At 38.3% G+C, this 20810-nt stretch overlaps 1 protein-coding gene across 5 annotated transcripts; it reads left to right on the top strand.

Annotated features, from left to right (window-relative positions):
- The first annotated feature begins 450 nt into the window (after window positions 1-450).
- Window positions 451-20206, top strand: ptpn6 (protein tyrosine phosphatase non-receptor type 6). Of its 5 annotated transcripts, XM_044360125.1 has the most exons (17): window positions 451-617; window positions 2959-3069; window positions 3403-3484; window positions 5116-5238; window positions 6764-6958; window positions 10340-10523; window positions 11577-11693; window positions 11960-12088; window positions 13534-13630; window positions 13802-13881; window positions 14042-14188; window positions 15063-15194; window positions 15332-15486; window positions 17311-17378; window positions 17498-17649; window positions 18001-18065; window positions 19854-20206. In XM_044360125.1, the coding sequence occupies exons 3-17, from the start codon at window positions 3477-3479 to the stop codon at window positions 19936-19938; spliced, it is 1737 nt and encodes a 578-aa protein (XP_044216060.1). In that variant the 5' UTR covers window positions 451-617; window positions 2959-3069; window positions 3403-3476; the 3' UTR covers window positions 19939-20206. The 5 variants fall into 5 exon arrangements, with proteins under 5 accessions (XP_044216060.1, XP_044216064.1, XP_044216063.1 ...); XM_044360129.1 differs by lacking the exon at window positions 451-617 and having other exon boundaries at window positions 2462-3069; window positions 18001-18069; XM_044360128.1 differs by lacking the exon at window positions 451-617 and having other exon boundaries at window positions 2464-3069; window positions 3462-3484.
- The last annotated feature ends 604 nt before the right edge of the window (window positions 20207-20810 follow it).

The raw sequence follows: 20810 nt of genomic DNA, 5'->3' as shown, positions 1-20810 counted from the left end.
TAAGTTTGTGCATACTTAAAGCTGACTGATACTCTGCTAGCAGTTTAGAAAAGTGCACAGTAAATGTTCAAACAAAACCAAAATTGGCAAGCATAAAGAACATACTTTGCATGCAAGCCTCGAAAGATAGAGAGGTGGAAAGAGGAGGAATTTGCATGGAAGCAAATTTTGATTTGCTGGAGAGCTGGAAAAGCTGAAAGGGAGAGCCTTTATTACATTGAAGAGATCGTGAGAGGAAGAGCAGGGGAAGAAGGGGACAGGAACAGACGCATTTACTCCCATAGATAGTTTAAGTCATTAAGAAAATTAGAGTAAATTACAGGGCGGGAGGATTGGCTAGGCTGGTAATGAAGCCTGATATCTTATCATCAGAGTTAGAACCTAAACATGAGGCTGAGTGCGAGTGAGTGACGGACGCAGAGTGGGAACAAGAGGACCTAACCTGGACTCAGTAATGCTGTCGATGTAACCTGACTCTTTCTGTGAGTTTTTTTGAGTTTTGGACAAACTCACAACACAAAGAGGAGGCTGGATTCAACCCATCACTTCCTACAGAGGAGCCCAGACAGCCAGAGACCCTGAGTCCAGAGAGGAAGAGCCCCTACAATGCCTCGTAGGTGAGTGTCTAGTATTTGTTTAATGTATTTGATAAGGTAAGAAAAAAAGCACTTCATGTTACATGTATTTATTTATGTCGTTTTTTAATCTTACTCTTTATCTTTTTTTTAATCTTATTCTTGTCTCCAGTGTTGTAAATGTTTGTCAATGTTTACAAGTGCTCTGGTTTGACATTTGCTCTTTTGCAAAGTCACTGTGTGTCTTTTCTGTTCTTTTGCTTTTTAACCATTAACTGCATTTTCCACTTCCATTGTTCATTTCTACCTCCCCTGAAGTTTAGACTCTTGTTATGTTTCGCTTGTCTGTTAGTCAGCAAGTTATCTCAAAAACTTATCAACAGACTTAAATGAAATTTGGTGGGAAAGTAGGTCATTAACAAAGGGATAAGTAATGCTGATCCAGATGTAGATCCGGAAATGTTCCTAACACTGAGGTGTATAGTACATCTTTGAACATTTTCACTGCTTTCTCATTAAAAACTGCTCTTGAGTGAAGACATTTTGGCTCACATATCCAAAAATTGTCATTCAGTATGTAGAGAAAATCTAATAATGCCTTGAAACGTCGCTTCGCATTGATTTACACCATTGCCCACAATGGTTTAACACACACACAGATATTAAAGCGGTAGTTACTAGTGTCATTAAAAGCGGCATTAAAGAAATCTCTGATGGTGAGACAAATCTAAATTATCTCACGGTTCATATCGTCAAACATAAACAACTGTTCTCAAAAGGACATTTGGGGAAAGTGCTGCCCAAATGCCAAAAAACTGTTAAATATTACCAACAGTCCAAGACCATAAAGAAATTAACTTTACAAAGACACAAAGGCAGTAAATCCCCTCCTTCAGGAAGCTGCAAAAAGTGAATGTGAGGATTAATTTACTAATTGTTTCTGCACTTTCACGAAAGTATTATTTTATAGGTTTAGGGACAGACAACAGAACAGTGTGTACAGTTAATTCTTCTGATCAGAGACGAATTTAATGCATTGCAACAGTCTGATGTGTTGCAACACTTGAAAGACTAATTGAATCTAGGGAACAATTTTAGTCACTCTGAGGCTGTTAGAAGTGTCACATTTGCCACTTTTCTGCAGGAGTCCTGCAGCCTCAGAAGTGAAGCTCGGTTGTGGCAGAAAAGAAAGAGAAGCCAAACCAGCTTCACAGCGAATCTGTGAGGAAAATAAGGCAACTTGCAGTAGCTGGCGTTAACCACGATGCTGAGACGAATGACACCTGCAGTGCTGTCTGTGTGTCTGTGTATGTGTGGGGGGGCTGCAGTATATAATGTGTTGTATAATTTTCCACAAATACAGTGCCAGTTTTAAGCATAATTGTCTTATTTTCACCCACATTAAACAGAACATCGTTTACACTGCACAGTTGTAATGAGGCGTGAGAAAAGAATTGTCATAAGGTGCTTTTTATGACTTCAAAATTATTCCTCTTTCATCTCTTGTAGGTAAATATGTTAAATGTAGAATGTCTTTGTTTCATAGGTTGTAAAAAGTTTGTTCATGTGATCTAGGTGTATGTTTTGGCAGTGTAATAAGCCTTCCCCTTGATGCAAGTGTGCTTGTGTTGCATTATGGGGAAGTTAGGTACACTTGTATGCCTCTAGGTGCCTCTGGTAACATCAGAGGGCAAAATTAAAATGCATCTGTTCTGTTGGAGTTATGGAGTTATTGCCTCAGTAGTCTGATAATGAAACAAGTTCGCAGTCGGTTTACCAGCTGAAAGCAGCAGCAGCACGCACACACATATAAATAGAGGGGGGAAGGTTGAACTGCAAATAAGGAAGTGTTCTGTGACCTTTGTGTTACACACACACACACACACACACACACACACCACACAGTCATACACACCTGGAAGTAAAGAACAAACAGACAACAGTGGTAGTAGACAGGTGGGTAGGCAGAGGGGAAAAGCTTTGCAAAAAGCAAACGGAGAGACAAAGAGTGGGCTTGATTACGAAGGCACGAAAAGATCTGTTACTCTGTATTTTGTGGATGACTTTGTTTTTCATTCCTATAACCACGGTGGAATTACAGGACAGGCGCTCTCACTCATGATTCACCGATGAATCAAACAGTCTGAACCATCTCTTGCTGTACTTTACTTTTTCGTTGCACTCCGCATAGAAGCGATGGAGCATCAGAGAGCGAGTTGCCAGAATTTAAACGTATTCTGCTCTCGACTATGATGAGATTTTGTTGCAGCTGTCATTAAAAAAAACGACAACAACAAAAAAAAGACACCACGTCTGTCTGTTGGAGGAATTCCGGCTTGTCAGCTATTTTTGTTCCTGTCTTGCTTTCACTATTTTGTGAAAGGAGTCGCAAAAGGAAGGAAGAGCAAGAGAGAACGACAGAGAGGAGGGGAGAGACATACACAGTGCGACCGCCTCGGCGAGTGTCAGTTGTTTTCAGAGGCAGCTGAGAAGAGTAAGTGTTTACCTGCTTTCCTATTGGGACGGAGAGGGGCCGAATAGGGAGAGGATTGGGTGGAGGAAAGTGTGTAAGGAGAAGAGGAGGAGAGTGCGGGTAGTTTGAGGGGATTGTTTTTTTGAGAATGTGCTGAGATAGACATAAGAGTTTTGATATTAGATGGAAGATTGTTAGTGTCAGAAGTAAAGTAAGCAAAAACATGAGAGCAAAAGTGACTTCATTTCTATATTAACGCGAATGTGCTGCCTGTAAAGTGAGGAAGTAGAGAGGAACAAATTGTTTCTTTACAAGATCAAGAGATAAAACAAAATATGTGCTTATGCTTTTGAGGTCTGCACGTGCAGGTACAAAGTGACAATCTTCACTCTCCTTCTCTTTTGTCCCAGAAGAGGTGAAGAGACAACATGGTTCGGTGAGTCAAGTCCCCGCTGCTGGACACTATAGTGCTGTGTTAGTCAACTCTGGTTGTGATCTCTGTGTTTTGTGCAAGGCATGATGACAACTTCTCTGTTTCCATTCCTCCTTCTCTTTCTTTCCCCAGCTGTCGACTCGTCCTGTTCTGATCCTCTGTCATGTGATTTGCAAACGAGCTGTTCGGTGTCTGTTTGCGTAAAGAAATTGTGTCATAAATGTTAGTTCAGTAGTTGAGTAAAAAAACCTTTTTCTACCCTCACTTTAACATTGAATAACATTCAAGCTCTTTAAAGGTTCGTTACTAGGTTCACTTTGCCTTGAGCTGAAACTTCTGTCTTTCTCTAACTAACTTTAATGTTTTTCAAATCTTCTTTCACAGCCCGTTTGTTGTATAAAAGCTCTTCTCAGTTGAACCCAAACTTGACAGAAAAACATATATTCAAGTTTAAATTCAAGCTTATTTTCAAAGCAAGCGAAAATACAGAGTTCTCCACATTTGAAAGTTGTATTCCGTAACATTTCTGAAGCAACTGCAGATTCATGAACATGCTACTGTAGTGCAACCGTGAAGCAACCACTCTGATGCCATGATGTGGAAAATGTCTTTATCGACTGAATTTAAACAACTGAATTTGAGAGCATGTGGTTGGGTTGCAGGAAATCTATTTTAATGAGAAATAGCCAATAGTTTGTTGAATTTTTGGTTAATATTTTTTAGCATTTTCAATCTTGTTCACATAATCAATAGGTGGATGGCAACCCAGACTTTAAAAAAACAATTCTACTAGTTTTTTCTTTTTCAAGCTCAGAGACTGAGAGCCGAGCTTGACCACGACACATTTTTTCTGTCCTCAAAGGGCTCCAGGAAACTATCAAATATTAAATATTTGGTCTGTACAGATGTGATTTTGTTACTGAAGTCCAGAATGTTGTTGAAAGGCTCTTCAAACCAGTGCTTTACTGGTTTATTTGGGTGTACCTTACACATGTGTATCATTAGTATTTCTGTTCTGATAAGTAGGCCTCAGTGAGGTGGCACCACAGGTGTTAATGAATTATGTTTCCACATGTCTATAGCCAGAACTCTGTTTTCCACAGAATGGGCAGAATAAAGAATACAGTCTTTATAGGGGAATGCAAATAACATCTTTTCTATTATTCTTTAATCTATCAGTTATTTTCTTGATCAATAAATTTATCTTTTTCTGTCCATAAATGTTAAAAATAAGGACACATGCTGATTACAGGTTGTCGTACAACCCAAACGATGTCCTAAAATCAGTATTTAAAAGTATTCACATTTACCAGACTGTAGCCAGAAAATATTTAGTATGTTTATCAAAACTGTCATTGATTAATTTTCTGTTAATCAACTTAAATATTCATTACTTGATCATCTCAAAGATAGATTAGACTGTGGTGAGACCTGCCTCTCCCGCAGTGAATCAAAAAATTTGTTTTGCTATGTGGAAAAACAACCAGGTTATTGGATGTCGGTGTATATAAAAGACCTATGAGTTTATATGTATCTGATATAAGTGTTGTGTATTGTAATCTGAGTGTGTAGCGGCTGAATTTCTACACATACAGAGGTTTCTTTTTAAAGTGTATACACGTGTGTTGATGCAGGTGGTTCCACAGAGACATCACAGGCCTGCAGGCCGAGGAGATGCTGAAGAATCGGGGCATTCATGGCAGCTTTTTGGCTCGACCAAGCAAGAAGAACGTAGGAGATTTCTCTCTCTCTGTCAGGTAATAATCTCTGCAAAATCCCTGAATCACTTGTTCTCGTTTCTCTTCAAACTCTACAGCAGAGAAGAAGTCGTACTTTCCTTTCTTGCTCCAGTGCTACTTCTTTATTCTTTGTTCTTTGTTGGCTCTTTCACATGATAAACCTTCAAGCAGAAAATAGATGATAAATAATTGTGATACTACAGGATCTGATCAGTTCAACAAGCCCTGATTTAAACACTGAACTCATGTAATGTTTTCTTCACCTTTTACTGTTGTTTTTGTTTACTTCCTAAATTTTTCTAACAGCTCTAAAGTTTATTGTAACACAAAAGTATTTTACAACTTTGGGACACAGAGATGTGAATATTCTTATTCTGCACACACGGAAATCAAATTTTCCGCTACACCATGCGAGCATGATAAAATCAGACATTGCATTTGTAAGTGTGTTAGTACTTTATACAATAATATACGTGCATCTTGATGCTTTTTTAAATTCTCGCAGGGTAATTGAGTTGATTTGGTTGTTAGACGCAAAAATATGAAGGCCTGCATTGACATTAACCTGCTTTTACAAATGAATACATATTTTTTATTACTTATAATGCTAAAAATAAAATGATAATGAAGTAGAAAACTTAATATAACATCACTTATGATTGAAATACAGATAAAAAACCACGACTGAAAGGCCATCTGGTAAACATTTAGTAGGTTGAAGTTAACATCCTGAAACCTTTCCTCAATAGATTAGACTGACAACTTGTTTTTGTGTTTGTGCATCGGGTTTATTTGATGTAAAGCTTGTGCACAACGCCCAGATGTTTAAGGTCAAGTTATACTGATCATAGTACCGCAGCCTGTTGTTTTCTAAATGCGAAAGCTGACTGTACTGATGTGATTATGTCAAACTGTGTAACTCAAGTTCATGGTGTTACTGCAGTCTGACAATAAAAAAAAAAAAATAGATAGCAGCTTTTCATTCTCACCTTACCATCACACATTTTTGTTTCAGAATAAAAGACACATCACACATGAGGTGGTTATAAACTGGATGAATGTGAAACAGGAACATCACGTGTTGGTTTTGTGACAGACTCGCCTCCAAAGGCTCCAAAACCCAGAAAGAAACAAGAATAATGAGTCTTCTAGGCTTACAGATGTTTTACTTAATCTGAGAGTTATTGTTATAAAATAATGTTAAAAATAGAGATACCGAATTTAAAAAAAGCTCTTATATCACTCTGATTAATAACTCCAGAGAAGTCGGAAAGTTGATGGAAAGTTAATGTGTGTCAATGTGTGTATGTGTCATAGACAAATGAAGGTACAGAACATACGTACTGTGTATTGTCTGTGAAATCGAATAAAGGTCTGTGAGGATCTGGTTTGATCTGATTTTACTTTTATTTTCAACATTTTGACTTTTTAGGCACCTAAAAGTTGTAGAAACATTGTTCCGTTTAAACTTTCACACCCAAAAAAAACCCCTGACACAGATGTTCTCTTCAATGTCATCAGTTTGATTTCTGTTTCTCCTCAGAGTGGGCGAGACGGTGACCCACATCCGCATCCAAAACACGGGAGACTATTACGACCTGTATGGCGGGGAGAAGTTTGCCACCCTGTCAGAACTGGTGGAGTACTACACAGCGGAGAACGGCACCCTGCAGGACAAGGACGGCACCATCATTGAGCTCAAATACCCCCTCAACTGCTCTGACCCCACCACAGAGAGGTCTGTTCGCTCTTTCTTCTCACCTGCACACTCACTGTTTAACCCCCAGTAGGTTAATGCGGCCCACACTCATCGGCTTGTATGAGCTGCCTCCACCTACAGTCTCGGGTTAAGTGTAATAGTTTTTGGTTAGGTGGTTAAGTAAACTAGAGTAAACTATGACAAGCAGTATTTCCTCTATCACTTGTTAATTTGATGGCGTCATTTGTACGTTTGATATTTAGATTTTTGAATCGTTTCCTGAGTGGGGAAAGTCTTTTTATTTGAAGCAGCTTTTTAATAATCGTGTTGTAATAGCATCTTTGTCAGAATGTGAGTCATTGAAATCAAACACCCACACTCCAGACAGCAAGAGCCCACCACTGTCGAAGCTTCATTCTCACATCTGCCTCACTGCTGCAGCTCATGGATGACATGTGTCAATGATCAGAGGTGGGAAGGACAGTACATTTACTCATGTACTTTATTGAAATACAATCCTACTTTACTCTAATGGTTTTTGTGAAACACTTTTTGGCCACTTGTCCAACACACAAAGACCACATTGCCACACAAAAATCTTACTGTAAATTGCAAGAATAACAGAACAAATCAGGGCACATAAAGGTCACTGATGCAAAGGGAATAATATAAACAAAGGAAACAAGTACATATAAAATACGACATATATACAACAAAATGGGGCAGCACATTTTCATAATGAAAATATTTACTTTCTATTATGTTTCTTTTTTATATATAAATCAAAAAATGAGATCAAACATCATAGAAACTCCCTTGATAATTATTAAAAGAGGACATTTCCGTCACTACTTTTAACTATTCAACAAAATCAGACTTTGTACGACTCTACAATGGCGAAAACCAATCCTAGAAGCACAGCTGGGGGAGATACTGGTACTGGTTTATGCGGCCACACTGTTATATTTTTGATTACTTGTTTCCAAAAGAGTATACCCACATTCAACTACAATACCTGCTTCATTTTTACACCTTCTACATTCTTTCATGACTGTATTTTTTACTTCTATCCTTTTTTTTGTATTTTGTCAGCTAGAGTTGCTAGTTGCGCTGCAGGTTAAGATTTTAAATTCAACATGAGATAAACTCATGAAAAATATCATTATGTCGATTAAAACTCCTGTACTTCCAAAATGTCAACTTCTCAGGAACAACCTTGTTTTAGTCATTTTGTGTTTTTTCAACCTATAAAGGATCGTGTCATTCGTCAAGTAATTGAAACGCATTATAAGGCTTTTCACTCAACATATTCATAACGAAACTTCAATTTTGGTTATTTTAACTGGGGACAACTCTCTGATGGAAACTTTTCTCCACAATGAGTACTTTTGATCAAGATTTTTTAAAATTTTACTAAAAAGAATGCTTTTGAATGCAAGATTTTAACTTGCAATGGAGCATATTCACATTGTGGTATCGATACTACACACTTTTAACATTTAATTTTACTGATTATACCTGTCACTCGCAAGCATATATGTTTTCTAAATATGGTTAATAGATAGTGTTATGGAAATTTTGTAAAGCCTCTATCGGCATGCGGAGCCTTCCACATCAAAGACTCATCAGGCTGCTGCTGTGATCAGATAAAATCCTGATCTATTAGTTGTTTGTCAAATACATGTTCAAGAGCTAATATCAGTGTTAATTCTTGTCTGCCCACATTGTACATATGAATTCCATGACATTGCTGCTGGAGGTGGTGTTAGGTGGAGGTGGGTAATGGGAGTTTTTCTCCCAGCTGGCAGTGGTGGGCTGCTAAATGTTGTGTGACTGTAAGCTGCTTCAAGTAGGTTAATGTCCAACTAGTAATGAAAAACTCATAGAGCTTCACTCCTTTTATGAGTCAAGGAGGACACTACTTTCTATCGTGTGTGTATAAGTGTGTGTGTGTGTGTGTGTGTGTGACTGTGTACTTCACCCAAGCTGGAAGCTCTAACCTCTGCACCCCCCCACCCCCCCCACCCCCCTCCTTCTCTCTCTGTCAGTTGTCTAACTTCCCTTTTGTTGCTGCGGTTGGAAACTTTAAGTTTTGACACTTTTGAAAGCAATGGCCAGACCCTACTTGTCTTCCTCTATTGCACACTCCATCATGTTCTTGCTCACTCGTTGTCTTCCCCATCTCACTCAGTCTCTTTTATTTCAGTAAAGCATGATTACACGCTCCTCAGCAGGTCACCGTGTGATGCACTTTTCTTTATGTCTGTTCTCATGTATTTGGAAACTTATCTCTTCTCAGAAAAGAGGATAAACAGGGTTTGAGGCTTAACCTGTTGACATTATTGCATGTGATTAAGATAGTTTAACCATGCACACCTTAGACTCCGGCATGCACTTGTTGTCTTCAACTTGTCCACTAACTATACAGTATCTATAGTAGCTATATAGCTTCTGCAAAATTGCACAGACAGTGCCATCCGCTGCAGGTGTGTCTTGCAACCTGCTGTAAATTAAAACCCTCAGGTGGAGTCTCATTTCAGTTTCTGTAAAAGCATCTACTGTGATTAAGTAAGTGATTAAGATTAAGTAAGTAATTCTAAAAGGAGAACATTTAAAAGCATGTGCAAAAGGCTTAAAGAGAGCAGAGTGAGTGTAGGGGAGGGGAGGGGGGTTATCTGTGGATGCTATATATTGAGGGGAGGAGGGGGGGTGCAGGCTATAAATACTTTGTCCTCTTCAGCCACGAAATCTGTCATCAGAAATTTTCCGACCGCAAAGCAGGAAGTTTAGAAGAAGAAATCGAGAACTGTGCCTAAAATTAAGTCACAACCCAACCCAACCCAACTGGGTGCGCGTTCACTCATTCACACATGCTTCACAAACACACAATACACAAACACACACTTACACACACATGGACAGTTCAGCAGTGGACAGAAATATGACTTGCTTGCAACAAAATCATCTGCATATTCCGTTTTTAAATCTTGGTTTAATGCATCGGATTCCGTTGTGGCTTTCTATTTCTGTTCACTGTATAGTGCATAACAGTCCAGTGCACCACATCAGTCTGTGACTGACAACCGCTTAGCCATGAATAGACTGATACACATAAGTCACACAGCAGTCATAGACTCATAACGGTGCTTACACATACAGTGCACCAAGTAGGTAACAAAGGAAAAAGGATGTTTTGTTTGCATGCAAAAAGTCAACGTTAAAAATGTTTTCTCACAAAATACATTTAACAGTCAAATATCTGCACGAGGCAGAAGATTTCTTTTGCTTATCTGTATTTATGCAGGTCACAGCAGTGAACCATGGCCAGAAACAAACCCAAAATTAGCTCATAAGGGTATGCATATCTTTAAAAATGTGTAGATGCTGCATCATTAACCATCTGTGTTTTTTCTAAACCAGGTGGTACCATGGTCACCTGTCCGGGCCAAATGCAGAGAAGCTGCTCAGTGCTCGAGACGAGCCGGGGACCTTCCTGGTCAGAGTGTCGCTGTCCAAACCTGGAGACTTTGTCCTGTCGGTTCTGACAGAAGAGAGGAGCAGAACAGGAGGGAAGAGGGTCTCTCACATCAAGATAATGTGCCAGGTAGGCGTTTTTTCCTGTATGTGTGTTTTTTCGTGACATGTGAGATAGGGCGTGCATGAAACTAAGGGTTGCTTTTTGGTCATTTTTTTTTGCTTTGCATAAACAGAATTAGGAGAGTCCGAAACATTAGAGTCATGTCACAGAAAGAAAGACACTGAGGGGTATTCCCAAAGTTGTGTAGTGCACTTTGAAATAGGTTTACAGTCTCATTTCCCCTGTGTTGTGCAATAAGAGACTGTTGCTCATCTTTTAACTCTTTTGCTCATAACTGTCAGGAAGAGTTTTACTTCATTTGCCAGCCAACCATTGTTACCAGGTACAAAAGACAAAGTAAAAAGACATTTAAATTCACTATTGGTGTCTAAACAGTCACTGTAAATAGGCTGCGCGGTACAGTAACAGCCGCCTCACAGAGCCGTCTCTCAAACTCATTTTCATAGATTGCGTCCCTCCATCATCAGTCACCGTCAGGGCTTTGCATGTTACTTTTTAGCTGTGACTCACTTCATAGAAAACACGGTTCAGTCCTCATTTAAATGGGAGTCATTGTTTTTCTGCTCCGCTGGGGTGCAGAAGATTAATATGAGATTACTGGAAGGGTCACAAAGGCCTTTTCATGAGCACATGGCACAGATCAGGTGAGTTTCCCCGACCGTACTCGGCTCTAATCTTCACGGCTGTTGGTGGCAGACAAGTGCAAACACATCAGTATACATTAATCCCTTGTACACAATTTAACCAATAAATTCTGTCATTTATTTGATTAATAAAATTGAAAATTGGCTGCAAGTCTGTGCCACAGAGAAAATACTCTCATACTCTTTTACTTCCTTTTGATAAAAAGATATGTAAAAATGATTGTTGCTAACACAAATATATGTTTACCCTCTTTTATTGAAGTGCCAATGTGTTCATTTTGTTTCCATGATGTTCTACAGTCATGTCGTGTGACTAGTCAAACGTTTAGTAGCTCTTTAGTCTTTATTTTTACACCAAACACTTTCTCCAGAATGACATGTTGTGTGTGTTACGTGTGTGTATGTGTGTATCCAGAATGACCGGTATACAGTGGGAGGCTCAGACATGTTTGACACGCTGACAGACTTGGTGGACTTCTACAAACGCAAAGGCATCGAGGAGATCTCTGGGAACTGGGTGCATCTCAAACAGGTGAACTGGGCTTTTGAGTTTGTAACATGTGTGAATGATTTAGTTTTGCACCACAGATTCAGCAAGTTGAAAGTCAGTGAGCTATTGTGCAATTATTCTGAATAATTTTAAAAGACGAGCAGTACAGCCCACAGATAGAAAATATTACTCACGTCTTTGAATGTTTGAATGTGGCCTGAAGATGTTGTGCGGTGCGCTCACTGGCTCGTACTTTTCTCTTTAACTCAATTATAATATTTTTCCTCTCGCTCTCTGTGTCCTGGCAGCCGTATTACTCCACCAGAGTGAATGCAGCAGATATCGACAGCAGAGTGAAACAGCTGGACCAGACCACAAAGCAGCAGCAGGAGGGCGAGGGAGACAAGGCCAAGGCGGGCTTCTGGGAGGAGTTTGATGTAAGATTTGACCCGACCTCAGTCATACTTACAGTTCCAGTCAAAGGTTTGGTCACATGTTCTCATTTAAGGGAACGGGAAATTGTGTCCAAACCTCTGACTGGTTTTCTTACCATGATGCTTTATCTGTAGTGTAAGAACCAGCTTACTATAAACTTGCTGAAATGTTCATCAGCCTTTCACATCTTCAGGCTTACTTCCTTACTGAGGGTAACTATTAACTAGAGGTAATATACCACCATCTTGTGGTGGTGGAATACACTAGCTGCGTCCAGCTGCCATATTACATCATAACTCTAAGCAGGCTTTGAGTATGTTGAGTGTTCAGACTGGAAGAATGACCAAATTAAGTATACTTAAAAAAATACTTGGAAAAGCTACTCACAGCTGCAACACATTAAAATAAATTGCAGATGATTGTGACTTGGGCTGCAACTAGTATTTTATCAGTTCATTGTTTGATCTATAACATGTCAGAAAATAGTGAAAAGTGCTTCACATTCTTTCAGTGCTCAAGTTTACATCTTCAAAATGCTTGTTTTGTCATACCAGCGGTCCAAAACCCAAAGATATTTAGTTTATGCTTTAAAAGATAAACAGGAAAAGCAACAAATCTATAGCAGTAAACAGGGAATGTTTGGCATTTTTGCTTTAAAATAACTTAAATTTTTAACCCTTATGTAGTGTTCATATTCAGCCCCTACACAGCAGTATTCCATCGTAATTAGTCTCTATGCCAAATTTTAAACCACAAATCTATTTTGCATTCATAAATACTTTATCAGTCATTAATAAATGAGTGATTAATCTTTAATTAATGCTGTTGTGTTTGTTTATGGAGAAAAAAACATTCACTATCACATCATATTATGGTTCTGTGTTACGTTAAACAGGAGAACATGACAGCCATCATTATTTCGATTAATTTTATTGAAGGTGAAGAATGCAGCAATATTTTTGAATGGTGATTTTTATTGATTTATTTATTAGTTATATATTTATCAACACACACAAAAAAATTCTAGATCATTTTTGTAGAGATTTTAGTTGAAATTACTGCAGGACCTGAGAGATTTCAGGCTGAAAGAATGATGTTTAGGGTGTTTTTACTGTTCTAAAATGTAAAAATGGGCCAAATTTTATCTGAACAGTATGTAAGGATTAATTGATTATTATATTTGTTACTGATTTAATTGACTAAATGTGTTTTTGACTGTCTCACCTCCAGTGGTAACAGAGCTCCAGTAAGATCTCTTTGTCAAGTTTTATTGATAGAAGAACTATAAATTTACAGTCTGACTGACTTACTGTAAAAACTGTTAAGCATGCAAATTTCTTGTATACTAACAGCAAAAACAGTTTACTATCACGATTAATATATATTAGTATGTAGTATGGAATTGAGATACAGCAAGTATGACACAGTCGTCTCTCTCTCCCACCAGGCTCTTCAAAAGATGGAGGCAAAGGTGAAGAAGAGCAGAGAGGAGGGTCAGAGACCAGAAAACAAGAGCAAAAACAGATACAAGAACATTCTTCCCTGTGAGTTTTTTTATCCTCTCAACATCATTAAGCTCTAAATTAACCACATCTTATGTATGAATTCACAATTTTAATAATGATTAATAATAATTAATAATAACTGAACTAAAAGTTATTATTCTCCTTCTCTTCCACCATTTCTTCACTCCATCCACTTGTTTTCTCCACAAGTCAACGACACCAGGGTCGTCCTGCAGGACACTGATCCCAGTATTGTGGGTTCAGATTACATCAACGCCAACTATGTTACAGTAAGTGTCCAGAGTCAGCGGCCTCATGGTAACACAAAATGATAAAAACACGAGAGAAAACTCATTTTACTCCTCTTTTAGGTTGTTGTTTTAATTGTTTATCTTATTTAAAAATATATATAATATTATTTGTTTACTGAAGTGATCTCATTGTCTGCAGAACACCTTGTGGGAGTCGACAGATCACAAAGTTTACATTGCCACCCAGGGCTGCCTAGCAACAACTGTCAATGATTTCTGGCAGATGGTATGGCAGGAGAACACGAGGGTGATTGTCATGACAACTAGAGAGGTCGAGAAAGGGCGGGTTAGTATCAATACTAAACTTTTAAGTGTGTTTCTTTCTTTTTTTTCTTTCTTTCTTTTTTTTTTTTTTAAAAAATTATGACTGTGCCAATGATAGTATGAAACCCTGCTTATCGTTGGGCATCTTTCAAAAACATTTCCACTGAGAGAAGCACTTCCTGCTTTCTGCCGTTTAGAAACAGAGTCACACAGTTTCTGTTACAGTCAGACTGAAAAACCTGCGGATGCTTTTATTAGAAATATTACACTACTGTAGTGTTTTGTAGTCTTTTATCTAAAATGTCAGATGCCTGCAGCTCATAATTAATGCAGTTACGTCACTGCAGTTGTTTCCATCAAGCATTAAGGGTCAGTTGTTCCCTGCAAAGCTCCGAATAGCTCGGACGCACGATGCTATAGATTACTGAAGTGACTGCAAGACAAGACCCAGTACTTTATGTTAGGGCCTCCGGCACTGGCCTATTAGATCTTAAGTGCTCAAAGGAAACTGGCGTAAAGCTGGAAAAGTTGCAGTAATCTTCATCCTTCCAGGCATTTAAAAAACAGGTTTAATCTGGTAGAGGAACCCTTGTATAGTAATGCTTCCTTCTGTCCACTATGTTTTTTTTTTCCATAATTAGTATTTTGTCAGAGTTTTCATTGTCTTCAGAAGAGCATTTTTCTATTTACTGTTTTCATAATGTGGCAGTGTCACGCTTTCTTAGATTCCAGCTGTTATTAAGTACCAAGTGAATAAATCAAAGTTGACCTGAATTAAAAGTCTAAAGCTTTGTTCACTTGTGGACTTGTTGACATTTGTAAACCCACAGGTCCTTTGTACATGGAGTGGATTGTCCAGATTAAGTTTACTTAAGTTATTCTTTATTTTTCTGTAGAATAAATGTGTGCCATACTGGCCAGACCCTCAGAGCTCCAAGGAAGTGGGACCGTACGTGGTGACATCTGAGTCAGAGAGAGAAGCTGCTGATTACAAAGTCCGAGTCCTAGAGATTGCTCCTATGGACAAGGTAATCTCCCAACTCAACCTCTGCCCTCACTGCACTCGCTCATGTCAGCACATGTAGCCGAAGAAATATTTCACAATTTCATTTTACAAACACATTTTTCTGAGGCATCATCACCTTATTTTTTCCCCCTGTCACAGCCCAAACATTCCCGTACCATCTGGCACTACCAGTACCTGAGCTGGCCCGACCACGGCGTCCCCCAGGAGCCAGGCGGCGTCCTCAGCTTCCTCACTCAAGTGAACACTAAACAGGCTGAATATCCTGACGCTGGGCCCATGATCATCCACTGCAGGTACAGGAGAGCTGGAGACCAAAGGCCTCAAAACGCTTTGTAGATATTTATTGTGTCAGGAGTTTGTTAGAGCATGATTGCATTATTTAGGCTGCAACTAACTATTATTCTCATTATTGATTAAATTATCAAATTATATTATTTTTTGATTCATCATTTATCTATGACATGCCAAAAAAGTGAAAAATTCCCATCACAATTTCCTGGAGTGTAGGGTGACGTCTTCAAATCAGATTATATGTTTTGTCTGACAAAGAGTCCAAAACCAAAACATACTGAATATAAAATGATATTAAAAAAACAAAGTAAATAAACAAATCCATTGAAGCAATTACACAATTAATAAGCTGTCGAAATTGTTATTTAATTTTCTGTTGACTGACTAATTAAATGATCGGTTAATTGTTTCAGCATTATGCAGTACTACCTGTCAGCAACGTTTCTTGATCTTCTGTTGAATTTCTTAAGTGTCTGAGGGGCTGATGTATTTGGGGGTTTTTGCAGGACTTGACAACATGTTTTTAAGACGGAGGGTTTTGCCAAATGGTGCGTCACACCGCCATTTGTGAGATTGTAAATCCCCTTTAAATGTGTGATGATAAACCAGGGCTTGTGGAAAACATCCAAACTTGTGTAATGTTGTGAAAAAAAAAACAAAAACAAAAAACCCCAAAACACACACACACATATATACATATATACATATATACATATATACACACACACATACACACACAAACATATGTAGATGTGTATATATATATATATATATATATATGTATATATTTATTTATTTATTTATTTTAAAGTTCAGGTTTCATAATCTTAAATTAGGTGATAATACTTGAAGGTTTAAGATTAAAATGATCATATTTTCAGGATTAAGATTAGTAGTAGCTGAACAAAAGGTTTTGAGTCAACTGACAGTTTATCCTTTTGGAATTTTCCATGTGTGATGTGAGCGATGCTGAGGCTGCTCGTGCTTTTTTAAAACTTGTTTGTTAAATAGCTATATGACCCTTTGGAATGTACGAATGTTCACAAAGCAACAATAAGCTTGACAATACTTTCCATTAACACAGCGCTCGGCACAGGTTGCATATATCTCAGTTGTTCCATTCTCATATTTTAAATAGAACATAAAATTGTGTATCAGAAATATGTTTTTTTTTTTTTCTTTTGAATCTTATGACACCTTAGATCAAAGTTGGGAACCACTGCCTTAATAACTACTACCATGGCATCAAGTCCCTCTCATATCTGCTGCAAAGAAAAAAGGGTCTTAAACGTGTTTAAAAATGATACATGTGCATTTGGTGTCGAGCTGCAACGATTAGTCGATTAATTGATTAGTTGACAGCTATTAAATTAATTGCCAACTATTTTAATAATTAATTTGTTAAGAAAATGTCCAAAAAATGTCCAAATTATCTGATTTCAGCTTCTCAAATGTGAATATTTTCTGGTGTCTTTTGTCCTCTGTGAGAGTAAAATGAATATCTTTGAGTTGTGGACAAAACAAGATATTTGAAGACGTCATCTTGGGCTTTGGGAAACAGTGATCAACATTTTTGACCATTTTCTGACATTTTATAGACCAAACAACTAATCGATTATTTGAGAAAGTAATCAACATAATAATAGATAATGAAAATAATTTGTTGCAACCATAATTTGGTGCATAACACAGGAAAACTCCCCAGTAAATTACCTCCAATAGAAGTATTCTGAATCTCCATAATTGTTCTGTTTTTTAAATACAGTTAATCATTTTTAGCCGATGGAAAGTTGTATTCACTTTGATTCTGCTGTGAATTTGTCCAGTGCTGGGATCGGTCGGACGGGCACCATTGTGGTGGTTGACATGATCCTCGAGACCATTGACACTATAGGTAAAAAATGTTTAAAGGAATCAGTTGAGATGTCTTCAATCAAAAAAATCAAAACATCACTCATTTGTTTCCCTTGTTTCCATTCAGCTCTTTCCTTTTTCACTCCTCTCTCACTCTAGGTCTGGATTGTGATATTGACATCCCGAAATACATCCAGATGGTGCGAGAGCAGCGCTCTGGCATGGTGCAGACCGAGGCCCAGTACAAGTTCATCTACCTGGCTGTATCCGAGTACATACAGACCACCAAGGCCAAAGACTGCGCCTACATGGTGAGCAACGACACCTAGCTAGAGTCAGACTAAAGCCAGGGGGAAGACGATGATATTTGTCTTTTTCTGCTCCCTTGTGGCTGAAATATAAGCTGAATCGGGGGAAAAACGAGGACAGGTTCCAGTAAATAAAACAGATATATGTGTCAATAGGCCTTTGCACTTCTGACTGCTGATTTGAACACCAGAGCCGACTTGTTCAATGTCAACAGAATGATACGTTATCAGAGAGCACGTTACGAAAGATGAACGTTGAGCCACATAGACTAAACCAGTCTCATGACCTCTCTTTCTGTCTTAGTAACGCTGCATCAGTCATATGTGAACCGTCTCTCTGTCTCTCTTCCTCAGGAAACTGAGACGGAATATGGAAATCTGAAGCTTAAACACCAACCAGCAAGCAGGAAGGTCTCAAAGTGAGTGAGCGGGTGTATGTGTGTGTGTGTCGGTCTGCATGAGAAAAAAAGAGAAGAAAGAAATGCGTGTGAGAGTTGGACGTCCTTAATAGATTCACATCGCTTCTCTAAACCTCACACTGCCGCCCTACTTTCTTTTAAAAATCATGACTTAGTCACCAGCCTTATGTCAGCAGTTTCTGGGGGAAGAGTTGAGCTGCAGACAGTGTTGTTATGTCGAGAGAAGGAGTGGTGGGTGGAGGAAAGACACACAACTGCTGCAGCTGGACTCCACTCTAAAGTTTTTCATTCTGGGAACTACACTGCAAAAAATATTCAGCTTAACACACTATGTAACTTTATATGGAGTCTTGTTTAATTTAAAACAAGCAATGTTTGTATGTTTTTAGTTTTAACCTCCTGACTCCTGACTACATGAAATGCAGTTGTAAAATTAAGCCTTGGGTAAAATCTGATTGCATCATCTGTGGTAGTGCCGTGTTAAGTCTGTTAAAACTATAACTATAGAGCCTTTTCCACAATACATGCAAGTACCAGTGTGTACCAGTACCATGTTCTTAACAATGAGCCCTGAAACTGCCTCCGGCTTTAGGTCATTGGAAAATTATTCCTATTTATAGTCATGCAAGCAGGTCAAATATTTCTTTTGTTTCTTGTATTTTGTGCACACATAAAGTCCCCTGTAGTTGGCACTCATTCTGTAAAGTGTGAGCATCAGAATCCAACAAAAAAACTAAATTAGTCCAAGATGAATCTAATTCCAGCTTGATGTATTATTCATTTATTTTAGTACAGGTAGGTAGTGGACGACAAAATCAATCATCACCACCTGGTGGCCTTGTTTCTGTTCGCTTGTATTGAGCTGTCTAGGTGAGCCAAGCATCACAGATGATATGAGCCTCCGCTTTTCTTTGTTTTATTTGTGATTCTCAGCTCCAGTAAGAGCCATACGTGTCACCTCTTGCATAGTGGAGAAAATGAATAAAGTGTATTAATAAGGCACTTCCATAAAGAGGACGGACTCACAAGCAACAGATTAACTAAGAAGGACCAAATAGCAGAGGCCAAGAGATCCGGATCTTTTATTCCCTAGTTTGGCCCAAGCTCCAATAGATCCAACATTTCCATGTTGCAACTTGATAGCATCTTTCATTAGACCCTCCCTACCTCCTAAACTCTCCCTTTTTTCACACTTGTAATGCAGGCTTTCTGTTAAAAAAATAGTCTAAAGCTCTATCTTCTTTTTTCTACCTTTGAAAAGCTTCCTCCAGAGTCGCAGAGGACATTATTCAAATGTTTTCAGAGTAGTAATCTGAACTTGATGTGTAAAATCGGTAGAGTGGACCTTTAACGGATGACAGACGTAAACAAGATGATAGATATGTTTTGCAGTGTACAAACAAGTGAAATATATCCAGCTTGTCTCTGTTCTATTGTCTGAATAATGTTTTTGTGACCTTTGGACCCAGGCACCACTCATGTATAAACTGGGCATTGTTCTAATTAATCAATTAGAAAGGATAAAACAGCCCACATGCACTGGCCAGCTCGGTCCCAAACGCTGCAAAGTTTGACCCACTTGAGCCACTGAATAGTTGGCTGCCAGCTTTGAGTGATTGATTTACGGTTGGTTGGTCTGTTTAAATCGTTCTCGTGCGGCAGCCTGCCTCATTAGCCTCGCTAGCGTCTGTGATTCACATCTAACAGATCTGTGTCTTGTTAGTGATTGCTGCAGGCTTGAAAGAAAAAAATCACTAATCAGCATTTTCTTTTCTTTTTTCTCTCTAGAAACAAGGAGGACGTGTATGAGAATCTGTCGAAAGGAAAGAAGCAAAAGTCAGACAAGAAAAGTGGTTCAGTGAGGAAAAGATAGAAGAGACTGTGAGGTTTTTATCAAAGATACGTTATTATATTTATGCAGGCACTTGTTTGTTTAAGAATCTGTCTTTCACTGGAAGCCTTAGACAGAATAAAGTTAAGGTTTAAAAAATGGAGACAAGGTAAAGCATTGATATCTTATATGTCACATGCTTTGTGATGCATTTGTTAAAAATAAAGGCAGAATGTGTGTGTAGACCTGTTGTTGTTTTTTATGTCTGTTATTTGAATAAAGACGCCATAATTTTTGTGGAATGATTCAATATTTTGGATGGTTTGGATTTTGGATTTCCCATCAACTTCTTTTCTTCAGCAGCATTAGCGTGTTTTAGCAGCAGATGTAAAGTACCTTAACAGCAGGAGATAAGTAGCTATAATTTAACATACAAAGCTCAGTTTAGCTCTACTTTAGGGAGTGTGATGATAATAGACACACTTCTGACCATTTTTGGCACATTTGGGAGACTTACAATTCTCTCTCAGTTTATTTTCATGCAACTAAACCACCGATAAAAAAATAACTTTGCAATAAGGAGGTTGCATTTCTTTTTAGATTTGGTTACACTTTGGGTCATTTAAGGAAGCATTTTTCTGTTGTTTTGACACATATTGTATGTAGATTTGGGAGACATTGGGGCACCAAATTCTTACAAGAACACAGTTTGAAATGGGATTTGGTAACAGTAAACTGGAGGGTTTTAGCTACAATCTCCTTTTGTTATACAACAATGTGTTGTCAGAATGCCATGTTTCATATGTTGGTTAATATCGCTTTTTCTATGCACATTTGTATCTTTCTCAAGCGTAAACAGAAATCAAGTTTAGAACACAGACAGCACTGTAACTTGTTATCAAATTGATTGAAAG

This window comes from Thunnus albacares, chromosome 8 (assembly GCF_914725855.1).
Source record: "Thunnus albacares chromosome 8, fThuAlb1.1, whole genome shotgun sequence".
NCBI lineage: Eukaryota > Metazoa > Chordata > Actinopteri > Scombriformes > Scombridae > Thunnus > Thunnus albacares.
The sequence above is the reverse complement of the archived record's forward strand: the minus strand, read 5'-3'. Positions and strand labels throughout refer to the sequence as shown.